The following is a 25123-nucleotide window of genomic DNA, read 5'->3' as shown; positions in this document are numbered from 1 at the left end:
CTAACTAGAGGCGATGTGCCTGGATATATGTATGTTTATTCAAATCTTATCCGAGAGAGATCTGTTGGCTGCCCATACACCACAGGCAGATTCCCGATCGATTTCAGTGTGAAATCTTTCTGGAAGAGGCCTCATGACGCTGCATCCGCCGCCTCTGTTGCTGCCCCCCTAATAAAATGTCCCCTTCCCCCCACCCATGCCTGACAAAACTTTACCTGTCCATTGTCGCCCGCCTCTTCATCACACACACACCCTGTGCCGGTAGCCATGTGGGCCGGCGATGCGGACAGGTAAAGTATGGTACAGATGTGTATGGGCACCGCAGCAGGCGACAGCGGACAGGTAAAGTATTTTCATGCATGGGGGAATATTTACATTGGGGGACAGCGGGCGGGGGTTCCATCACGTGTTCCCGCAATTATCGCACGTCATTACCGCCGTGCACTCGATCAACCATATCGGCCCAAGATTACCCAGCATGTCCGATATATTTTGTCCCAAAATCAGTTGAATCCTCGATCAGGCATGCTTGTGGTGGCACAGATTTTCACCCGATTTGATAATTATTGAACCCTGATGGTCGATTGGCCGCCAAGTCGCCTGATGTATGGCCACCTTAATGTGTACCTGTGAGGGGCATAAAGAAAGATGTGATGCTTACCCGGGGCTTCCTCCAGCCCCATAAGCACCGCTGAGTTCTTCGCTGCCCTCCCGCGGGCTGCCATTCAGCCGCAATCAGCCCCGGGAACTGGCTCAGTCGGGGTCTACTGTGCATGCGCAGCCGCTCCGCTCGTGAGAGCCCAACAGGCACGGCTAAGCGGGGCTGATTGCTGCTGAAGGGTAGACCGTGGGAGGACCGCAAGGGACTCAGTGGTGCTTATGGGGCTAAAGGAAGCCCCGGGTAAGTATCAAATCTCTCTTTATCCTCCTCTCAGGTTTACTTTAAAGTACATCCGAGATAAACTTTTACTCATAGCATAATTGTGTTCCTTTCATATTGTTTATAGGGCATTCCTCAAGCCAAGTACTTTTTTAGTTTGTTTTAACCACTTTACCCCCGCCCGTACGGATTTCTCCGTCCCTTTTTCCATCCTTTAACCCCCAGGGACGGAGAAATCCGTACTTTCCGCGCTCCCGCCGCTGTCCGCGCTCCCGCTCGTAAACACGCTGCCCGCCGCTAGTAAACACGCCGCCGCCCGCTCGCCCGGAGATCAATGAACGGGAAAATCCATTCCCGTTCGTTGATCTAAGCCCCACAATGATCCGCTGCTCTCCGATGGGCAGCGCGATCATTGTGAGAAAAAACAAACACTCACAGCCTCCTTATACTTCCTGCGAGCGTCCGGAAGGACGCTCGCAGGTCGCAATAAACAAAAAGTTACTGTTGTCATCTTGTGGCCAAACAGTAAAACTACACCCTTAGCATTTTTTACATAGAAATAAATTAGTTTTACACTAAAAATTAACTCATTACCTCCCACACTCCCCATATTTTTTTTTTTTGTAATTAAAAAAAAATTAAAAAATGTACAATTAAAAAAAATACATAAATAGTTACCTTAGGGACTGAACTTTTTAAATATTTACGTCAAGAGGGTATAACACTGTTACTTTATAAACTATGGGCTTGTAATTAGGGATGGACGCAAAACTGAAAAAAATGCACCTTTATTTCCAAATAAAATATTGGCGCCAAACATTGTGATAGGGACATAATTTAAACGGTTTTATAACCGGGACAAAAGGGCAAATACGTTTCATGGGTTTTAATTACAGTAGCATGCATTATTTAAAAACTATAATGGCCGGAAACTGAAAAATAATATATTTTTTTCACACATTTTTCCTATTTTCCCATTAAAACACATTTAGAATAAAATAATTCTTGGCATAATGTCCCACCTAAAGAAAGCCTAATTGGTGGCGGAAAAAACAAGATATAGTTCATTTCATTGGGATAAGTTATGATAAAGTTATAGACGAATGGATGGAGCGCTGAAAGGTGAAAATTGCTCTGGTGGTCAGGGGGTAAAACCCCTCAGTGGTGAAGTGGTTAATACTCTAATTCCCTATAAACTAAACAAGCCTCACCCACAGCTTTCTCCAGTGCCTTGGCACTGTAGCAAGGGCTTATGGGAGCTCAGTCTGGGCAGGAGGAGGAGGTTACTAGCCAGAGATTTCAGAGGCAGAGGGGAGGAGGAGAGGGGACTGAATTTCTCCAGCCCTCAGCCTGTGACAAACAGAACATGGCTGCCCTCATTGTATCACAGGAAGACATAATCATACACTTTTGAAGCTGTTTTCAGCTAGATATGCTGTGTAAACTATCTAAACTTTAGATAAGATATATAGACAAGTTACTTGTTATAGTTAGTTTTTCATCTCGGATCTGCTTTAAAGCGGATCCGAGATGAAAAACTAACTATAACAAGTAACTTGTCTATATATCTTATCTAAAGTTTAGATCGTTTACACAGCAAATCTAGCTGCACACAGCTAGAAAATGATTATTTCTTCCTGTGATACAATGACAGCAGCCATGTTATTTGTAAACATTACACAGAGGCAGGCTTATCTGTATCTTGATCACTAAGCCTGGGAAAAAAAACGAATCCCTCCTCCTCTCTTCTCCCCTCTGCCTCTGAAATCTCTGGCTAGTAATACCTCCCCCTCCTCCTGCCCAGACTGAGCTCCCATGAGCCCTTGCTACTGCCAAGGCTCTCTGAAAACCTGTGGGCGTGGTTTATTTAGTTTATAGGGAATTAGAGTATTAAAACAAAAACAAAAAAGTATTTGGCTTGAGGAATGCCCTATAAACAATAGGAAAGGAACACAATTATGCAATGAGTAAAAGTTCATCTCGGATCCACTTTAAGGGCAAGGACTTCCCTGTGTTTGGAAACCTCACATCACAATTACTCCTCCAGTAATTTATCAATATCTGACCTCATAGGGTGAGATGTCACAGGGCATTGTTGTCCTACTCGCCCTGCTGGCTTTGCCATACTGTTGGCCCGCCTCCCCCCCATAGCAACAAAACATGCAGCTTTGGCCTTAACTGTTGCCTATCGTATCAAGTCCGAATCCCTGCCGGGCGACTAGGGAGCGAGAAAGAATTCTCAAAATGCAATATTGTCCTGGGGGTGCGGGTTGTGTATGCAAGTGCTACTCGCCTAAGCTGTTGTCTCCCTTCGGATGCGTTCCAAGTAGGGATGATCAATGAGATGCAAATATTTCATGCACATTCCTATGCAAATAACTGCAGCTTGAAAATGGACCAATCAAATTAAAGCTTGGTGTGACTTGATTCATCCCTTTTCGAGCTGCATATATTTTCATAAAAATGTACATAATCCTGCATGAGTTTGGAAATATCTCATTGATCATCCATAGTTTCAAGTAGCATTAATATTTATTATTATTTCTTTATATAGCGCCAACATCTTCCGTAGCGCTGTACATAGTACAAAATAAATACCGGGGAGCACTGATACAGGAGAAAGTTCAAAGCTTTGTACAATCAGGACATCCAGCAATACAAATACATACATAGTTGATGTGTGGCTTTAAAATATCACCAATACTGGTACACATTCATATGATAAGTTACAGCAGAATAAGAAACACTAGGAGGAGGTCCCTGCCCTTGCGAGCTTACAATCTGGAGCAGGGGGCAGGAATCTCTTTGGCTGAGAGAGCCATAAACGCCACATATTTTAAAATGTAATTCCGTGAGAGCCATACAGTATGGTTCAAACTGGCACAGTGCGCATGCGCAGCAAAGGGCTCACGTCCCTGTTGCCATGGAGATGTGTATACAATTGATCCTCAGGGCAGCAGACGTGTCAGACATGTCTTCAGCTTCTCTTGGGTTTCAGCAATATCAGCAATTTCCCCGAGAGCCAGAAAGGAGAAATACAGACTAACAGCTTGTACAATTAGCTAGCTGACTTGGGGGTTGATTCACTTTGTAGGATGAGATCCTCACAGTTTAGCCCAATAGGCTGCCTGTCAAGTGACAGGTAGCCTGTTGGGCCAATCAAAGTGCAGGGATCTCGTCCTACAAAGTCACTAGAACTGACAGGGTCCAGGGTGGGACAGTTGAAGTGGACGTTAGTTTTTTGGGGGGGAGGGGGGTGAGTAAGTTAGTAGTGCATGCTATAGCAGTAGTGTGCCTACTTTGAAACTGTTACTTGCGCTGCCACACTAAGCTGCGCTGCTTGAGCTGTGTAGTTTAGTGTATCAACCCCTACTGATTTGTCTGTGAGCCAGATGTAGCCTAGAGGGTAGTGTGGTGGAGGCATTAGGGGAGGAGACATGGGTAAGCGGATGAGGCAGTGAAACTGCATTGCTACCTATAGCAAATTAAAGGCTTGTCTAATCAGGGGTGTTTTGCAAGAACATTTGAAGGTTTCCGGGCTCAGGGCATGAAAGATAGGCTGTGGAAGGGAGTTCCAAAGGGGAGGGGAGGCTCATGAGAAGTCCTGGATGCGGGAGTGAGAGGAGGTGACTAAGTTAGAGGACAAGAAGGTCTCCTGGGAGGAGTGAAGGTTCCGGGCGGGGAGGTATCTGGAGATGAGTGAGGAAATGTATGAAGGTGGCAACTTATGTAGAGCTTTGTATGATGGGGAGGAGTTTAAACTGGATCCTTTGAGTAATTGGTAGCCAATAATTGGCAGAGAGGGGCTGCGTCAGAGGAGTGGGGGAGGATCTTAAACCTCCTCCTTTAGAGCAGAAGTTTCGGTTTAGAAGGCAGAAGTGGAAGTAGATGGAATGTGTCATGGAGCGCATCAGAAGGGAGGCGGTGGCTTAGACGAGTTAACCCTTGCATACCCAGCCTATGCACACTGCAGGATTATTTCCAAAATCATCCCTATGAGTGACAGTCCCCCTATGTGTGTACGTGGCGTAAGATCAGTGAACTGATTTATGGCACACTGGATTCCAGACAGCGATGGCAAACCTTTTAGAGGTTGAGTACCTGAACTGTAACCCAAAATCCCCTTATCACACTGTGCGAACACGGCAATTTACACTGAAAACTGCTGTTTTAGTTAAGAAAAAAACAAGTCATACGTTATAGGCCACTCGACCTTTAACATGTAGCAATTGCCCCACGTATGAAATGCAGCAATTGCCCCACGTATGAAATGCAGCAATTGACCCACGTATGAAATGCAGCAATTACCAATTACTCAAGTATGCCTCTGTCTCTGCTGCTGTTCCTGGCCAGAACTATAAGTTAACTGTCAGGAGGTAAACTGGGAGGCATCAATGCACAGTGAGCCAGCAGGTGGGGGCGGGCAGCACCTTGTGTGCCCATTGAGAAGGCTCGTAGTGCCTCCTCTGCCACATGTGCCATAGTTTTGCCACTGTTGGCCGTGGGAGACTCATCTGAATCATCGTCATGGATACAGGGATGAATGTCCGTAATACAGAATATTCCTCTAGGCATGCAGTATACGCAGCTCTCACATCCTCTTCTGTTTCCTGTGTCTATTTCAGTTATTACTCCACGCGAGCCGTGCTGATCACTCTGGCGATAACGGCTGTCGTCACCATCGCTGTCACCGTCTTCTGCTTCCAAACGAAGGTGAGATAAATCGCCCCAGCGTTCTTAGCAGTCTGTGATATACTAGAAAAATCCACCTGCCCAAGTTCTCAGCCATTGTTCATGGGTAGGGATGGTCAATGAGATGATAATAACTTTGAGTTGATGCAAATTTGATGCAGATTTATGCAGAGTTCATTTCTGAGCTGCGTGCATTACCATAAAATTTGCATAATCTATTAGCATGTCACTGACCGCCCCTACTCATGGGTAATGATATAGCCTCCCATTAACATACCGACAGGTGTTGGCGATGGTATGGGAGGGATATGCGGCAAATTGCAGCATCGAAATACTGGGGGAAGGTTTTTTTGACCACATACAGTAAGTGATCGGAAAACGCAATCGTTATCGGCCAGTAACTGCGTTTTGTGTTGCAATTTTTTCAGCAATTACCGTTTGAGATTCCCCTTTGGGGAGCAAGAATCAATCACAATCGCTTCAAAAATGCTACGTTTACGATTTATACAAATCACAAGCGCTGCAGTGTGAAGGATGCCATATGGATACATTGGGCCTGATTCACAAAAGCGTGATGATGCTTTTCACGCCCGCGCTATGCTACGTGAGTGGTTTACCGCGTGTAACGGTTTACGCGTGCTATGACAAAGGTACGTATTAATGTGCGAGCGCCAACGCGTACTTTAGCGCGCGCATGCGAACATTAACGCGTGCAAACCTTTGTCATAACGCGCTTACTTACGGGAAAACCGCGCGCGAAGCATAGTGCGGGTGTGATAAGCATTGTGCGGAAACGCTGCAGAAAAGAGCCCCAGTGTGAACTGGACCTTAAAGAGACACTGAAGCGGAAAAAAAATGATGATATTATGATTTGTATGTGTAGCACAGCTAAGAAATAAAACATTAAGATCAGATACATCAGTGTAATTGTTTCCAGTACAGGAAGAGTTGAGAAACTCCAGTTGTTATCTCTATGCAAACAAGCCATTAAGCTCTCCGACTAAGTTAGTCGTGGAGAGGGCTGTTATCTGACTTTTATTATCTCAACTGTTCCTGGACTTTTTACTTTTCCTCTGCTAGAGGAGAGGTCATTACTTCACAGACTGCTCTGAAAGAATCATTGTGAATGCTGAGTGTTGTGTAATGTGCACATATTATAGAATGATGCAATGTTAGAAAAAACACTATATACCTGAAAATAAAAGTATGAGAATATTTTCTTTGCTGCTAATCTTCTAGTAATTATTCATAGTACACAACCAATTCACTATATCATATTTTTTTTTTTTGCTTCAGTGTCTCTTTAAAGGTCCGTACACACGCCGGACTGGAGGCAAAAACGGGTCCGTCGTCACCTCCCGCTGGGTGGGCGTTCCAGCGACAGTCCGGCGTGTGTACAGTCTGTCTGCAGACTGATACGGCTGTTTCTGAGCGATCCGCCCGGCACAGCAGCAGTCTTGCCATACACCTGTACAATGGTTTGCAGCAAAATCGTAGTGGTGGAAATTGAAAAGATTATCACATTTCCCTAAGGCCCCGTTCGCACTAGAGCAGTTTGCCGGCGATTTCGGCAAACCGCTCAAGCGCTAGTGCAATAGGAACCTATAGGCCCGTTCTTACTTGGGCGATTTGCGTTAATCGCCTGCGATTTAACGCAAACCGCTCCAAAAATTTGTATCCTGCACCATTTTCAGGCGATTTTCTGGCGATCGCGTTTAGTGCTACGAAACGCTAATCGCGATCACGGAACATCGACCCAAGGGTGAATGGTGATTTTTGGCATAAATCGCCTGAGCAAAATCGCTAGCGCTTTGCAAGTGTGAATGAGGCCTAAAGGTTTTGTGTTTGTTTTTGAACCACGTGACTTTCTGACCATGTTCTGCCCCCTATAGGTGGACTTCACTTCCTGCGCGGGACTCTTCTGTGTCCTGGGAATAGTCGTCTTTGTGACGGGCATCGTCACCGCCATTGTCCTGTCCTTTAAATATGTGAGTACAGCGTTTCATGCCTGCCATAATCTGTCCAATTGCAGACTGACTACACCACGTCATAAATAGTGATATCCTGTATGATAACAATTACAGTCTGTACTGGAGGTATACGAAAACTCCTAGAAAAAGTGGCAATCTGTTACGTAGAAAAATATTGTCATAAAATATCACTATACATTTTCCTGCATTATGCGGAAACTTGTATCTGATGTTGTACAAAATCCGGGGTAATGGATTAAGTAACTGAGTTATAAAGTAGTTAGATGAATTCAGCCTGTAGACATTGGCCTCAATTCACTAAGATCATGCTGGAGATAAGACAAGAGAAACCTTAGGTGGCCATACACTTATAGATTTGCAGCAGATTCGACCATCAGATAGATTTCTGTCAGATGCCTGTCAAGTGGAATCTGACAGGAATCTATCTGATGTGTGCTATAAGGTAGCCATACACTGGTCGATTTGCCATCAGATTCGACCAACTGACAGATCCCTATCTGATCGAATCTGATCAGAGAGGGATCGTATGGCTACCTTTACTGCAAACAGATTGTGAACCGATTTCAGCCTGAAACCGATCACAATCTGTTGTGGTGGTGCTGCCGCCGCTCCCCTCCCCCGCCGCATACATTACCTGCTCCGCCGGTGCGACTGCCCCCGGTCACCGCTGCTCCGTCTCCGCTCTGGTCTCCGGCCCCGGCATGCTTTACTTCTTCCTGCCCGGCAGGAAGTTTAAACAGTAGAGCGCCCTCTACTGTTTAAACTTCCTGCCGGGCCGGAGGAACTGAAGCATGCCGGAGACCAGCGCGGACACGGAGCAGCGGTGACCGGGCGTAGACGTGCCGGCGGAGCAGGTAATGTATGCAGCTCTATTGCGTCGGGCACTCGAACGCCGCTAGCGACGCGCTCCCTACCCGCGGGCGATCGACGCTAATTTTCCGCACGGAGCGATCGACGGGATCGGACGAAAAGGATCGAAATTCGGCGTGTAGCGCGAACGATTGGCAGCAGATTCGATCCCAGTGATCCAATCTGCTGTCGAAACGGCGGCGAATCGGGCCAGTGTATGGCCACCTATACACTAGGAACAGATTTCCATTAGATTTCAGAATAAAATCTATTGGAAATCGACCATTAGATCCAATGCAACTCTATGGGCCATGGATCAGTGTATGGGCCCCTTTACCACCACACATTGAGCTTGCCTTATTAAAGGAATCATCAGGGAAAAAAAAAAGCTTTACTCACCTGGGGCTTTCTCCATTACAGCACTACTGTAATACTGTAATGAACAACGGGTCCGTCCGACGCTCCTGCTGGGCGGGCGTTCTGCCAATAGTACTGCGTGTGTACAGTCTGTTGGCTCAGCAGATCGTTCAGAAACTGTCTGAACTGACAGGCTGTACACACGCAGTACCGTCAGCAGAACGCCCGCCCAGCGGGAGGGTCGACTGGTTCATATGTGGGGCGTGTTCAGTACAGTAGTGTGCACCTTTAGTTACCTCCTCTGTAGTTCTTTTCACATGCAGTTAATGAACAGCCTGTCTTTACCTTTGGAGTTATGTAGTTATTTTAAAGATTGAAATGTTAACTTTAGAGATCTATCCTTAACTTAGAGACAGAATCATTAAGTTTACTACATGCCTCATCACCATGGTGATAACTCTAGAAACGTTATTAAAGACAGGAGATAAGCTTAGTGAATTGAGGCCATTATTATAACCCACTCTAACCTGTATGTAATACGAAGCACAGCATTACTCAGACCGGGATGGGGAACGGTAGCATAGTGCTGCCAGCCTTGCTGGTGAAGTCTGCTTGAAGCAAACATGAATTGAGGAAAGGGGTCAGCTTCTCACCTAAGGATAGGGAAGGTTCTAGATAACCTAGAGCCTTCCTGATCCTCTCTCGTTCCAGCGCTGTTCTCCCTTCAAAGGTTTTGCCTCCGGGGTCCTTGGCAAGCTTCTGAAAGTGTTCACGTCCCCAGGCGCTTCTAAAGATGGCTGCCTACACATGTTCTACCCCGCACTCGCACATGTGCAGTATGGATCCGCCCGTCTTCAGAAGTACTTGGGGTATTGAGTACTTTCCGAAGTGACTTTGGCCAAAGGTGGCCACACACGATACAATAAAATGATCCAATTTTACGGCAAAAGCGGCGAAAGCTTTTTTTTTTTTTTCCCCTTCATTCGACTGAAAAATCCGATTGGAATTCCTGTTTTTTTTTCCACTTTGTATCGATCCGGAATGCTGGAAATTTTTCTTCAATTTTCTAAAGATTGTATGGTGTGTGTTAGATTGTCAATTTATTAATATGCACACCCTAGCAATTTTCTCAGTTTCCAATCATTTTTATCATAATTGGGGAAAAATGTAACATAGGTGTGTGGTACATTGGTAATATTTTTGAAATGTCAATCAGTCAGAAAAAATTATTGCAATTCTTAAATTGAACAGATATTTAAAAAATTGTAGGGTGTGTGGTAAGAACCGCCATCCCCACATAATGTTGTCTGCAGGTCGATCGCGGTGCCATGATTAGAGTACATCTGAAGCGAGAGGGATATGGAGGCTGCCGTATTTATTTCCATTTAAAGAATACCAGTTGCCTGGCTGTCCTGCTGATCTATTTGGCTGCAGCAGTGTCTGAACCCCACATTTGAAACAAGAATGCAGCTAATGCAGTCTGACTTCAGTCAGATACAACTGATCTGCTGCATGCTTGTTTAGGGTCTATGGCTAAAAGTATTAGAGGCAGAGGATCAGCAGGGCTGCCAGGCAATCTGCATTATTTAAAAAAGATATCAGGTCAGTTCAGGGCTACCTGCAGCCCCCCCCCCAACCCAAGGCCCCCCCCCCCCCCCCCCGCGCAGTCATCCTGTGCCACGCCGTTCCGTCCTTCCGCTTCTCTCCAGTGAGCAGTGGCGACTCCCTGCAAAGGTGGCTGGTGGTGGACAGGTGGAGGCTACTGCACAAGCACAGCCCCAAGCCCCTAGTAGTGATTTTCCTGTACTGCGCATGCGAAGAATGTTGTCAGCAATGGGAGCACGATTACGGTGTGCGTAGCCAGCCAGCTTTGCAGGGGTGGCCACTGCTTGCTGGAGAGTCTCTGAAGGATGGTGTGGGCACAGGATGACTGCAGGGGGTTGCAAGAAGCCTCAAGTAAGTTAAAAAGGAACTCCAGTGAAAATAACAGAGTAACCAAGCAGCTCAGGGTGACCCAAACCACATGGTATTTTTACTCTGTTTTAAGAAGGCAAATTTTACCTAGGAGTGAAAATAAGGTAATGAAAAAATGTGCTTAATTTTTACATATCATTTTTATGTATAAATGATTTAGTCGGTATTGGCCCATTGTAAAATCTTTCCTCTCCCTGATTTACATTCAGACATTTATCACATGGTGACATTTTTACTGCTGGCAGGTGATGCCAGTGGAAGGAGATGCTGCTTGCTTTTTTGGCAGTTAGATCCAGCTGTAAACAGCTGTTATTTCCCACAATGCAATGAGGTTCTCAGACAGGAAACTGCCAGGAGGACCATGGTCCTACTGTGGGAGGGGTTTCACCACAATATCAGCCATACAGAGTCCCCTGATGATCCGTTTGTGAAAAGGAAAAGATTTCTCATGGGAATGGGGAGATATCAGCTACTGATTGGGATGAAGTTCAATTCTTGGTTATGGGTTCTCTTTAAACTACTTTTTTTTTTTTTTTTTTAACTTAAAGAGAATCTGTACTCTACATTTTTTACAGCTAAAAGCATACCATTCTATTCATTATGTTCTCCTGGGCCCCTCTGTGCTGTTTCTGCCACTCTCTGCTGAAATCCTGGCTTGTAATTAACAGTTTTAGGCAGTGTTTACAAACAAACTAACCAGCTTGTGATAGGCTCACATAAGCAGAGTGTGTGAGTCATACAGAGTGTGCAGGGGGCCTGCAGAGGGTGTGTATCGCTTCTATCCAATCACAAGCAGCCCTTCACATTCCACACATTCAAGCCTTAGCCCGACAGAGCCGACAGAAGGAAACAGATTAGATCATATAACAGCGATAACACAGCCACTGTGCAATTAGCAAAGGCTGCAGTAAGCCAGAGCACATTAGAACAGGCAAAAGAACTTATAGGATAGAAGAACTAAAGGTGGGTACACACGTCAGATAAAAGTCTTTGGAAAATGAAAGATCATAGACCAATTTTACCCCCTTCCATGTAGTATGAGAGCCATACTCTACACAGTCTATTCTATGGAGCTGAACTCCCCATCAGATAAAAATCATTGCAAGATGCTGCACACAAAGACCGCTGTACACATGCAACAGATCAGTATCTGCAAAAGATCTGTTCCTGCAAAAGATCCATTCCTGCAAAACGCTTTCATAGTCAATGATATCTGCAGATCTCGTACACACCTTGTTTAACGGACAATTATCTGTAGATCAGATCCACCAGGTTGGATCTTCAGATCGGCAGATAATTGTCTGATCTGCAGATGAATGTCCATTAAACAAGGTGTGTATGAGGATCTGCAGATATCATAGACTATGAATGCATTTTGCAGGAATGGATCTTTTGCAGGAACAGATCTTTTGCAGATACTGATCTGTTGAATGTGTACAGAATCTTTGTGTGCAGCATCTTGCAAAGATTTCTATCTGATGGGGAGTGCAGCTCCATAGAATAGACTGTGTAGAGTATGGCTCTCATACTACATGGAAGGGGGTAAAATTGGTCTGTGATCTTTCATTTTCCAAAGACTTTTATCTGACGTGTGTACGCACCTTTAGGCTGAAAATTTTGTTACAGAGCGGACCCAAACCAAACATTTTTTTAATTCAAAATATTTAGTTGCAGCACTCTGACACATACAAAGATAAATAAACACTCCTTCAAGCCTATGAGCATTTCAGTGCATGCTTTTCACCCTTCTCTTTTCATAACTAATGGCTGCTTATACAGGTGGCAGCCATTAGCAATTCCTCCTTTGCTGGACACCTTCTACTTCACCAGTCTGCCGGATTCTGTCCCGGCAATATGAAAGGAAGGGAGGGGTTCCTCCACTAAATGTAAATTATTTTATATTAGTCATCATGCAGCTGAAAAAATGCTGCTATTTATTATAAGTTAGAAAATAGATTTTATTTTTGAAATCTTGTATTTTTAATTTGGGTCCACTTTAAGATTTCCTTCAAGCACAATTGTTTGATTAAATAGACTTTTGTTGAATCCAATGACTAATTGGGGCAAAGCATATTGCTTAGTGTATGGCCAGCATAACAGGTGGTGGATACCCTGATCTGCTCTGTGTGGCTGGGTGATCTGACTGCCAGTAACTGGGATTTCCAGTAGAGTTACATCAGCTGACCTCTCCCCATAGGCTCTTGAGGTTACGTCAGTGCTGGCGCTACAGCACACGGCAAATGTTTACTATCAGGCCAGAAGGGTGGAACAGGATTAGCTAGAAGGATTCTGCAAGATACAATACTAGGCAACAGTCCTCACAGGAAAATGAAGGGCGGGTGTAATGGAAAGAGGGCAACAGTGACACCGTGTGGCGGAATTTCTAACTGCAACCATTTTAGTTTTAAGCGAACAGTTTCTCAAACTTTTCATGACTATTATTATTTTTGAATTATCCAAGAAGGGTCTGCACAACACACTATAAGGAAATGTTTTTATTGTTCCATCACCAATACGCAACCGACCGTATCACCAACACTTGTTTCGGGGCAGCGCAGGATCCCTTTTGTCATGGCACAGTGGCACTTGGCTCAGTCCTGATCTGTACTGTGTCTCCACAAAGGGAACCCGAAACAAGCACTGAAGTCTGACTTTATTAGCTGCATGCTTGTTTCAGGTGTTGGGATTCAAACTCTACTGGTACCTGCAAGTTCAGCATAAGAGTCAGGCAACTGGTATTATTTAAAAGACAATAAATATGTCAGCCTCCATATACCTCCTAGTTCAAGTGTCCTTTAAAGGGGTTCTTCCGCGAAATAGGAAAAAAATAAAAAGTGGTTTATTTATAAACTATTAAAAATCCTCTTCAAATAGTGCGAAAAGTGTTTTTAAAAAATGAATAGTTTCATCAAAGTAACACCTAATGTAATCAGTGACGGATGACGGCCAGGGAGGCTAATCCATTTGTTAGGGGTTTTTTTTTTTTGTACTATAATATCACAAACATAACTGCTGCGTACCTAGTTGACAGTTCTGTAGTCCGTTGCTGTCAGGAATGGCTCTTACAATTAGAATAACGGCTGTTATCTCCCGGAGCTCTGCGCAGTTATTTATTTTAGTTTCACGGAGGGAGAGAGAGGACCCCGGAGCAATGAATCAGGCAGAGAGAGAGCAGCTGATCAGTGAGAACGTAGGGTGTCTATGCAGAATCCTCTAGCGAGTGATCTCTTTGTCGCTGCAAGATTTATTGGTTTGTGTTGAGTTCTCCAGGCAGCTAAAAGTTAATAAGAAAACACAAACCCATAAATCTTGCAGCGACAAAGAGATCACTCGCTTTCAGGAGATAAAGAGGATTCTGCATACACGCCGTAGTCTGGTTGCCGGGCAACGACGTCAACAAATTACGTTCTCACTGATCAGCTGCTCTCTCTCTGCCTGATTCATTGCTTCCGGGGTCCTCGCTCTCCCTCCGTGAAACTAAAATAAATAACTGCGCAGAGCTCCGGGAGATAACAGCCGTTATTCTAATTGTAAGAGCCATTCCTGACAGCAACGGACTACAGAACTGTCAACTAGGTACGCAGCAGTTATGTTTGTGATATTATAGTACAAAAAAAAAAACCCCTAACAAATGGATTAGCCTCCCTGGCCGTCATCCGTCACTGATTACATTAGGTGTTACTTTGATGAAACTATTCATTTTTTAAAAACACTTTTCGCACTATTTGAAGAGGATTTTTAATAGTTTATAAATAAACCACTTTTTATTTTTTTTCTATTTCGCGGAAGAACCCCTTTAAGTAAAGGGTTTTGTAAGTGAGAGGTAAGCTAGCAATACGTTCATCAATTTTCCCAATCAGTTTCTGGCTTTGTTACTTTGATCAAATCTACCAGTCATAGTCCATCATATACGATTGATTCACTTTTGATCTAGTTTATGCAATTTATTGATCGAGAGTCTGATTAGCTTTAAATCTCTGTGTGAGGGGGCGGGGTAGGATTGTATGGAGATTGATGGCCACATAGCGGTGCACTACATCAAGCTGTGGCATGCAAAAACAAGATAAGGCTAATTTTTAATAATCGCACACAGGAAGGGGAAAGAGGGGGTGGGGGGGTGGAGAGTTTAGATTATGAGTCAGCAACTACCCGAACAAAGCTCTAGTAGAGTATATATTAATTTAAAGCGGAATATAACCCTGCATTTCAACTTTGCTCTAAAACATTATTTACAGTATATTATATGCAAAAAGCATTTTTTTTTTACTAGACCAGCATTGGAAGGGTTACACAGTTTTAAAGTTCCTGGAGATTTCTGCAGACGTATCCGAAGCTGAAATAGATACATTTTCTTTACATAATGTTGAATGTTACACACTTTGGCTGTCCTCCAGCTCAGTCAGAGAGAGTGAGTCACATTCAACACTTAGATACATTTCTGTAAACAAAATGTATCTTTTTAAGCTTCGGATGCGTCTGCAGAAATCTCCAGCAACTTTAAAACTCTGTGTAACCCTTTCAATGCTGGTCTAGTAAAAAAAAATGCTTTTTGCATATAATATACTGTAAATAATGTTTTAGAGTAAAGTTGAAATGCAGGGTTATATTCCGCTTTAAATTAATATATACTCTACTAGAGCTTTGTTCGGGTAGTTGCTGACTCATAATCTAAACTATTTAGACAAGTAAAGTGACCCTACATGTTTTGCCCCTATCAGGTGTGAGTTAAAGTGCAAAAGTGAACAGTGAATATAAATAATCATATTACATTAGAAATAAATACATTCCTATGACTTAGGGCTCGTTTCCACTTGTGCGGCGTGCGTCTCGCAGACGCACGCCGGCACTGAGCGGGTGGGCGGGATCGCAGGCGAATCCCATGAGCCGTGCCATGCACGGCTATGGGAATCGCAGCCTCCGCCGCGAATTCTGTGAGGGGTTCCGGCCGAATCGCTACTGCAAGCGATTCGGCCGGCGGCGCCGTTATCCCCTATGGCAGAGTTTCCCTGCGCGATTTGCCTGCGGGGAAACTCTGCGGATTCGCGGCCGTTTCCGCGACAGTAGAAAACGGGCCCTCTGACCGTTGTGGTCTGGTCCAGCCTTCATGTGTATGGTAGGACTCCTATAATGTGACTTTGAACGAAGTTCTGTTTGGGAGAGTCCTGCTTTCTCCTCAGTGCTCCTGAATACCTTCTACCCCTTTTTTTTGTGGCTGATTAAGAGTAGAGAACTGGTGTGCTCTATTAAACCTGGCTTGTATTCTTATTAAAGGCCTGGGTCAGTAAGCTTTTGAATGCATTTATTGACGCTGTGTTTTATATTTGCATGACTACAATATAAAAACTCTTCTAACTCACTCATCTCACCAATCACAAATGCCTGGTGCAGCAGCTGATGGTTGCTGGTCTCCTGGCTGCAGACTTGCAGTATATTGCTCCTCCCAACCTGTAGTTGGGCTTAAAGGGAACCCAAACATCATAAAGTGGAATGCAGTAAATTATTAATTATCATTTTACGTTAAATATCCTGGCTTCTGCCAGCAATATATTGCTTTATATTAGTTTGTAGCCTATCCCTCCCTCTGAGGCTTATCCTAGACTATTTATTATGTGGAATACCCCAGAGCATCCTGGGAGACCAAATATCTTTTCTACTGGCTTTAGAACTCTCAGTAAACAAACATTCCGCAGAGATCACCTGCCAGGACCAAAGCTTTGGCTGCCTGGGATAATTTTCAGAATCAAGGAGAGGAATTATTTTACAACAAACACTGACTTAATAATTTATAATTGAATATTAATTAAAAAAATATTAAGATCCCTGTACAAATCTTGTAGCCTCTTCCATGTTAAGTTTTAATGCTGTATTATTCTCTGTCTTGTCTCCTGTTGTAGATCTACTGGCTGCACATGCTGTATGCTGCTATCGGCGCTGTCGCCTTCACTCTGGTTAGTATTATTTCATCTTATTTCATCCATAAGGGGCTGGGGATAGGTAGTCTTGACTTGGGGACATGCAGCGATATTTCACTGTGATCATGAGCTATATGGAGTCTGTCTGAAGCTGTGAAGAGTCTACAGGACTGCCTGACTGCCTGGCCTTGCTGTGACTCTATCGGGAAGGTCAGAGGATCCTCTGTATATGGCTCCTGGCGTGTCACTTGAGTGCCTGCTGGAACAAACTACCATGTAAAAGAATGCAAATACAGTATGTCCACTCATGAACATAATTGGGTGTTTCACCAGTTTAGCCCCGCCTTATAATTCTCCTGTTGGTCATTTTTTTACCCAGTTTGTTAATTTTGGCTTTGTTCTCCACAACAGTTCTTGGCGTATGACACGCAGCTGGTGATCGGAAACCGCAAGCACACCATCAGCCCGGAGGAATACGTCTACGGCGCTATGAAGATTTACACCGACATTGTTTACATCTTCCTCAACCTGCTGCAGCTGGTGGGCAGTCGGACCTAAGACCCCTCCCCCTCTTCCCCCAATCCCCACCCCTCACCGCTGTTTGAGCGGGAGGGCGGCCATTTTGTTCTGAAAAGGTCACACCCTCTTTCCTGTCCCCGAGTGACTCCGTGTGTGTCTGTTCATATGGCCCCCATTCAGTTTACCACATAAAATGGAGGTCTGTGTGAGGAGGAAGCAGACTGTATGCCAATTGTAGCTTTCTCGCCGACTGAGAACTTTGTTAACCCATCCGTTGAGGACTCGAGTGCTGCTTAGAGACCGCTGAAGGTTTGTGACGCTTCTGATTTGGAAGGAAGGTCGCCTGACCCCTCACTCTTCATGTTTTCTATATATATATCGATATGAATGGTTGCAGAGTGTATGAGCGCAACCAAATCTGCTTGTCACCGTTTTATAATTTGTATCACAATCTAGTACTTGTCCTTCAACCTTTATCAGGATGTTTTTATTCGCTTTCTAATCGTCAGGAGAAAAAAATGGAGGTGGCCATTGCTGATGTTCTTTTTAAAGTGTACCTGAACTCTTGCACAGAACACAAGGAAAACACAGAGAAATGCACCCTGTATGTATTTAGAGAGTTTAGCCTGCCTAATTCCCCATTATCTGTGACTAATCACAAGTGTAATTTGATCTCTCAGCTGTGTCAGCTGGCTGCCTCGGCAGAGCAGCTAATTTATAAACAAAGGATGCTAACTCTGTTTGCTTCCATACAAGCAGGGAGTAGACACACTGCAGATTTGTTGCAGGATTTCTATCAGCTGCAACAAACGTTTTTCTGTGAACTTTATTATGCTATTGCTTATCCCTTTAGAGCAAAGCAGAAGTTCTGAGTTCAGGTCCACTTTTGTGATGCATTTTAAAATTCATAGATATAAAATGTATGTTTTCCTGAGTAAAATACAGTTTACATTATTCTCATATGTTGCTGACACTTACAGTAGATAGTAAAATGCTGATATTTTTCTAGCTGTAATGCCAGACTAGTCCATCTCCTCATGGGAGATTCTCCGTTTTAACTTTATTGTTTACAAAAGCATTCCCTAGAAAGGAGCTGCACAGAGATGTCACTCTGCTTCCATATTTGTTGCATAGTATTTTGCCAGCTGGACTGAGCAACTGTTGTTCAGTGCTTTTTTTTTTTTAATGAAGTAATAACAGAGAACCCCCCATGAGGAGATGGACTAGTCCAAAACCAGACAGACCTGTACGATTTTCAGTACCTACTGTAAGTAACAGCGACTTAGTAAAAAAGTAATTTATAGTGCATTTTACTGTGGGAGATATTTAAAGGAAACCAGAGATGAACGCTTTGGCACAAAATAAACATCCCCCAATAGATTTTACAAAATAAATGCTATGACTGGTATTTTCACCGCTCTGGTGTGCCCTTTTGTTTTGTTTTGCTTTTTAATTAAAACTCCACGCAAAACACAGTTCATCAGAAAATCATATTATTTAGTGGGCTGTGTGCAAAATGAAATCACGATTTCTAAAAAAAAAAAAAAAAAAAAGAAAAAAAAAAGTTTTTCAATATACCCTATTAGCAGCTCCTCCCTGCTCTCTGTGATGATGCTGTGAGTATACAGAACAGGAAAGCCCAGCCAGAAAGGGGCAGGCTTTGGCTTGAAAAGACATCAGAGAAGACAGACTCCTCTATGATAATTCCTGAGCAAAGCCAGACTGAATGCTCAGTCGGGGATTTTATCAGGGCTGCTAACAAGCAGGCTGAGCAGTGAAGGATGAAACAGACAGCAGGGTAGGTGTTTTCTCTAATGTGCCCACTGATATATATGGTAAAATACATGAGGGTGCTTTGTCTCTGGTTCACTTTAAGTATTTTCTTGCTTGCTGGTAGTAAAAGCCATTTTACTGACAGAGTATGAAAATGTCACCCAGGAGAAAAGGTTACATATGGGCCCATATCTCTTGAAATGCGGCAAACCAGGGGTGTATTGGGGTGCAGCACATTGTGGTTACACCTATTACTCCATGACTGAGCTCAGCGTGGAGAAACCTTATGGCAGCACTGCTCCTGTTTACTTTTTTGGAGCTTGGAAAATTGGGAAGGCTTCTGATGGGGATCCCTTCATAACATCACAAGATAAAAGCTAAAAATCCCACAGGAAATATTTCCAAAATACTGCTTGTTTACACAGTGGGAATAGTTCCTTATTGGCAATTTGTTTATGTTGGCAATTGCTGTTAAAGGATACCTGAGGTGACATATGACCTGATGAGATAGACATGGGTGCCTAGCACACTAATAACTATGCTGTGTTCCTTTTTTTTCTTTCTCTGCCTGAAAGAGTTAAATATCAGGTATGCAAGTGGCTGACTCAGTCCTGACTCAGGGCTGGAACCCACAAGAACGGTTTTTTGAGCATTTTGGCAGCGCTGCGATATGCTAGCGTTTTGCCAAAACGCTCAGCTGATGTTAATGGATGGGACAACTTCCACAGGAGCGTTTGCGTTTCTGGGAAACGCAAACGCAGGACCTGCAGCATTTTGGGAGCGTTAGCGCTTCAATGTAAAGTATTGAACCGCTAGCAGAAACGCTCAGCAAAACCTAAACTGAGCGGTTTTGCTAGCGTTTTGCGGTTCAGCACACTGTAACAAAATTAAAAATAATTCACAGGACCAATCAGGATAAAAACGCAAAACGCAAAACGCTAGGCACCCGCTGGGGAAAAAAATACAATGTTGCAAAACGCGACCGAAAACGCGCATGAATCCGCTTGCAAACCGCTCAGACAAAACGCTAGCGGTTGCGTTTTGCGTTTGCGGATTTCAGTGGGTTCCAGGCCTCAGATAGGAAGTGACTACAGTGTGACTCTCATTGATAAGAAATTCCAACTATAAAACACTTTCCTAGCAGAAAATGGCTTCTGAGAGCAGGAAAGAGATAAAAAAGGGTCAATAGTTCATAGATTTTAGCTCTGGCATACTTCATTGAATGTGTCATTGAGCAAAAACAATAACACAGTTAAAACTTAAAAAGTAGATTTAAAAATAAAATAAAACTGTGGAATATCTTAAAAAGGCATTTTTATGACAAGGAAGATAAATACAATCGTTTATTTCATTCGTTTATTTTCGCCTCGGGTGTCCTTTAAAGAGAACCCGAGGTGGGAATTACTTTTACTATTGGGGCACAGAGGCTTGTTGTGCGCACTAAGACCAGCCTCTGTTGCCCCATCGTGTGTCTCCATGTCCCCCCTGCTCGCCGCTATACCCCCCGCATTGCTGGCGACACGCAGCGTGTCGCCAGCTCAATGTTTACCTTGCGCTGTCAGTCAGCGCTGCTCCCCTGCCTCCTCCGCATCGGCGCACCCGCCCGTGTCCCTTCCCTCCCGCTGATAGGAGGGAAGTGACGCGGCGGGTGGCGCCGATGCGGAGGAGGCGGGGGAGCGGCGCTGACTGACAGCGCAAGGTAAACATTGAGCTGGCGACACAGCCAGCAATGCGGGGGGTATAGCGGCGAGCAGGGGGGACATGGAGGCACACGATGGGGCAACAGAGGCTGGTCTTAGTGCGCACAACCAGCCTCTGTGCCCCAATAGTAAAAGTAATTCCCACCTCGGGTTCTCTTTAATATGTTTTGTTCTAAAAGGGATTACAATCCAATCCTCGTTGCTCTGTTTGTATTGTTTTAGGGTAATTCCACTGTTATTTAGAAAAATGCAGTGCACCATTCTATAGATTGAAAACAAGTAAAGGCTAAATGGAATAACACAACAATTATCACTGGTTGCCAATTTGCTATTAAAGAAGCCCTGTAGTGACATATAGCAGAATGCAGTAACTATTCAGTATACCCACTTCTGCAGTATCATACTTTTCCTGGTTTTAGCATAAAAAACCCTTCCTCTATCTATCTATATATTGACGTAAATTGATATGTAGCTCCACTTAGCCTAGGCTGTTTAGCTCTGCGGAATTCTCCTCCCAGAGTATTTTGGGAGACCAGTCGTTTTTGTTTTTTTTCTCTGGCTTTGGAATTCTCAAGCATTCAATAGTGCTGCACCTGACAGAGATCTCACCACCAGTGATACATATCTGAATGTAAATCAGGGAGAGGAAAGATTTTACAATGGTCCCTGACTAAATCATCTATAAATGAATGTTATAATGAATAAAATGTTTTGTTTTTTTTTCTTGTGTCATTTTCACTACAGTTCCTCTTTAATAACATGAACATAATAATTCTCCAGTAACTTTATATGTTCTGCCCCTTTTTACCACAAGACCCTAGCTTCCCTTAAAGTGCCATTTACCCTTTAGAATTGTATTTTTAACAAAAAACTTTTTAACTAGTGTAAATAGTTTGTGCTGTATTGCTATGTTACACGGTGCGCCCCCTGCTGGTGCTGCAATCTCTCCAGAGGGCTTTGCGGAGACCCCTAGTGATCTCACGGGTGATCCCAACCTCTAGGGGGCGTCTCATAGCTTTGTATTTATTGTGTAGCTCTCTCTGTGGCTTGTTTGGTGCGCAGGAGAATGTGTCCCCTGGGCTTGTGTACAAAAGCATCTCTTAACAGAGATGCGTATAAGGAACCTGAGGTGTGAGATCTACGGAAGCTGCCATATTTATTTCATTTTAAACAATACCAGTTGCCTGGCAGTCCTGCTGATAGTTTTGGTCAGTATGGTCTAAATCACACACCTGAAACAAGTATGCAGCTAATCTTGACAGATTTGTCATAGACATCCAATCTGCATGCTTGTTCAGGGGCTATGGCTTAAAGTATTAGAGGCAGAGGATCAGCAGGACAGCCAAGCAATGTGTATTATTTAAAAGTAAATAAACATGTCAGCCTCCATATCCCTCTCCCCTCAGGTTCCCTTTAACGAGATTTCAGTTTTCCTACTTGCATGCAGATTTTATGCAGCTTGGAGTTAGGCCAATCCATTGCATTCATAGTCTATGAGATCTGCAGATCATCATACACACCTTGTTTAACTGACATTCATCTGCAGATCAGAAGATCCATCCTGGTGGATCTGATCTGCAGATGAATGTCTGTGTAAAGGTGCATACACACATCAGACTATAGTCTTTGGAAAATGAAAGATCACAGACCAATCTTACCACCCTTCATGTAGTATGAGAGCCATACCTACACAGTCTATTCTATGGAGCTGAACTCCCCATCAGACAGAAATCTTTGCAAGATGCTGCACACACAGATGCTGTACAGACACAAAAGATCAGTATCTGCAAAAGATCTGTTCCTGCCAAAAATCCATTCCTGCAAATTGCAATGATAGTCTATGGGATCTGCAGATCATCATACACACATGATTTAACTGACATTCATCTGCAGATCAAGCAATCATCTGCCAATCTGAAAATCCATCCTGGTGGATCTGATCTGCAGATGAATGTCAGTTAAATCATGTGTGTATGATCTGCAGATCTCATAGACTATCATTGCAATTTGCAGGAATGGATCTTTTGCAGATACTGATCTGTTGCATGTGTACAGCATCTTGCAAAGATTTCTGTCTGATGGGGAGTTCAGCTCCATAGAATAGACTGTGTAGGTATGGCTCTCATACTACATGAAGGGTGGTAAGATTGGTCTGTGATCTTTCATTTTCCAAAGACTATAGTCTGATGTGTGTATGAGCCTTTACCCTTCTGAGCTGCATGCAAGTTTGGAATGATTTGCTCCTCGTTGGCCATGGAGTTTGTCAGATAAAGGTGTTCACTCTATAGAAAATGTCTCTCTTGAGTAGGGATTATCAATAAGCTGCTATTTATTTAAATGTATGCTGCTTGGAAGTGAACCAACCAACTGCAGCAGCTGGTGCCTTTGATTGGATCATTTCCAGCCGCATATTTGCATAAAAACAATGTTAGCAGCTCATTAAGGCGGGGTCACAGTTGATCCCGGCCGTCAGACACTGCAAATTCGTCTGCAGAAAAATGTTGCCGTTTTTCCGCGCACAAATTTGCAGTGTTGTCTGACAGCAGTTGGCAGTGAATGAATAGCACACAATATGCTCTACTCACAATCACACATGCGGTAAGAGATTTTTGACTGCTATATTACCGCCAGTGATGATTTCTGCATTTTTTTTTTTTCACATTCACTAAAAATTTTCCGCAACAATGCGTAAAAAAAATTGGGAAACATGCGTAATTGCATAGTGAACATGCGGAAACCATGCGGAAAAAAAGTGGCATAAAAACTTTGAAAAAAAAAATGAAAGTCCAACAAACGCAGGACTCAAGGCTCCAGACTTCATTTAAGTCAATGGGAAGCGAATTATTCTATATTATATTATAAGTTCTAGTAGGTGATATAAAATCGGTAGTTAAAGGATACCCGAAGTGACATGATGAGATAGACATATGTATGTACAGGGCCTAGCACACATATTACTATGCTGTGTTCCATTTTACTTTCTCTGCCTGAAAGAGTTAAATATCAGGAATGTAAGTGGCTGACTCAGTCCTGACTCAGACAGGAAGTGACTACAGTGTGACCCCCACTGTTAAGAAATTCCAACAATAAAACACTTTCCTAGCAGAAAATTGTTTCTAAGAGCATGAAAGAGATAAAAAGGGAAATTTCTTACCAGTGAGGGTCAAACTGTAGTCACTTCCTGTCTGAGTCAGGACTGAGTCAGCCACTTACATACCTGATATTTAACCCTTTCAGGCAGAGAAAGAAAAAAAGGAACACCGCATAGTTATTTGTGTGCTAGGCACTGTACATACCCATGTCTATCTCATTATGTCACTTCGGGTATCCTTGAAGTCAGAAATAATGTGCCCCTTTTTGTTTGTGAATTTGTTTTTTTTGTGGGAATTACCAATTTTTGCGGACTTTTACCGCACTTTTTACGCATGCGGTTAAACAATGCGTACATGTGATAAACATGCGTAAAATGTTGTGAATCTCAAGATGGTCTTATTTCAGTCGGGAATTTACCGCAAGTGCATTTGCGCATGTGGAAAATGATTGTGAATAGAGCCGATTGTGCAAACAAAGCAGCTGCGTTGGTATTTTTTCTTCCACGCTGCAGGAAAAAAAAATGCACATTACCTTCGCTTCCCTGTGATTGCCCATAGTGAAGCATTATGCACATTTTCGCATTGTGGAAAAAAAGCACGCGATTCTTGGCAAGTGTGACTCCTGCCTAATACTGGGTACACATGATTACATTTCCCAATCGATCAATGGGTTATCTGACGGGAAGTTGTCATGTGTACATTTGCAGACTACTCTCGATCAGTAAAAGAATCAATTTTTTTTTCCCCATGAGAACTTCGCAGATCCAGACATGTTGTAAATAATTGTCCGATCCCCATCAATCGGATGGGAAAATTGTATGTATTTAGCATTAAGTACACCTGAAGCGAGTGGTATATGGAGGCTGCCATGTTTTTCTTTTAAGCAATACCGGTTGCCTAGCTGTCCTGCTGATCATCTGACTCTAATACTTTTAGCCCTAGCCCCCGAACAGGCATGCAGCAGATCAGGTGTTTCTGACGTTGTTGCCAGATCTGACAAGATTAGCTGCATGCTTGTTTCTGGTGTGATTCGGACACTACTGCAGCCTAAGAGATCAGCAGGACAGCCAGGCAACTGGTATTCCTTAAAAGGAAATAAATATGGCAGCCTCCATATCGCTCTCACTTGAGGTGTTGTTTGAAAATCTCTATACTGACTGTATTGGAATCTCGCTATTTTTTTTTTCTGGAGAAAGTTTCATTGAAAAATATGTATAGATATATATACACTGCAAAAATTGTCTGAATGTAATTGCCGCGCAATCGTGCGGAGTACATGCACTGCGGTCAGACAGACGTTACCTGTATACATTTAATATCATCTTTATATTACATGGAGAAGGAGGGAGGCTATTTCTCGGGATGTTATATATGCACATTTTGT

General features: G+C 43.5%; 1 protein-coding gene across 1 annotated transcript in view; it reads left to right on the top strand.

Moving 5' to 3' along the window:
• Positions 1-18747, top strand: part of TMBIM1 (transmembrane BAX inhibitor motif containing 1) — a 97472-nt gene extending 78725 nt beyond the window's left edge. Inside the window, exons 9-12 of the mRNA XM_068246072.1 lie at positions 5506-5593; positions 7465-7560; positions 16638-16691; positions 17067-18747. Coding sequence (XP_068102173.1) covers positions 5506-5593; positions 7465-7560; positions 16638-16691; positions 17067-17213 — 385 coding nt within the window. The 3' untranslated portion in view covers positions 17214-18747. The remainder of the gene's footprint in view (positions 1-5505; positions 5594-7464; positions 7561-16637; positions 16692-17066) is intronic.
• The last annotated feature ends 6376 nt before the right edge of the window (positions 18748-25123 follow it).

This window comes from Hyperolius riggenbachi, chromosome 7 (genome assembly GCF_040937935.1).
Source record: "Hyperolius riggenbachi isolate aHypRig1 chromosome 7, aHypRig1.pri, whole genome shotgun sequence".
Lineage (NCBI taxonomy): Eukaryota > Metazoa > Chordata > Amphibia > Anura > Hyperoliidae > Hyperolius > Hyperolius riggenbachi.
Note: the sequence above shows the minus strand (reverse complement) of the source record. Positions and strands in the feature narration are given on the sequence as shown.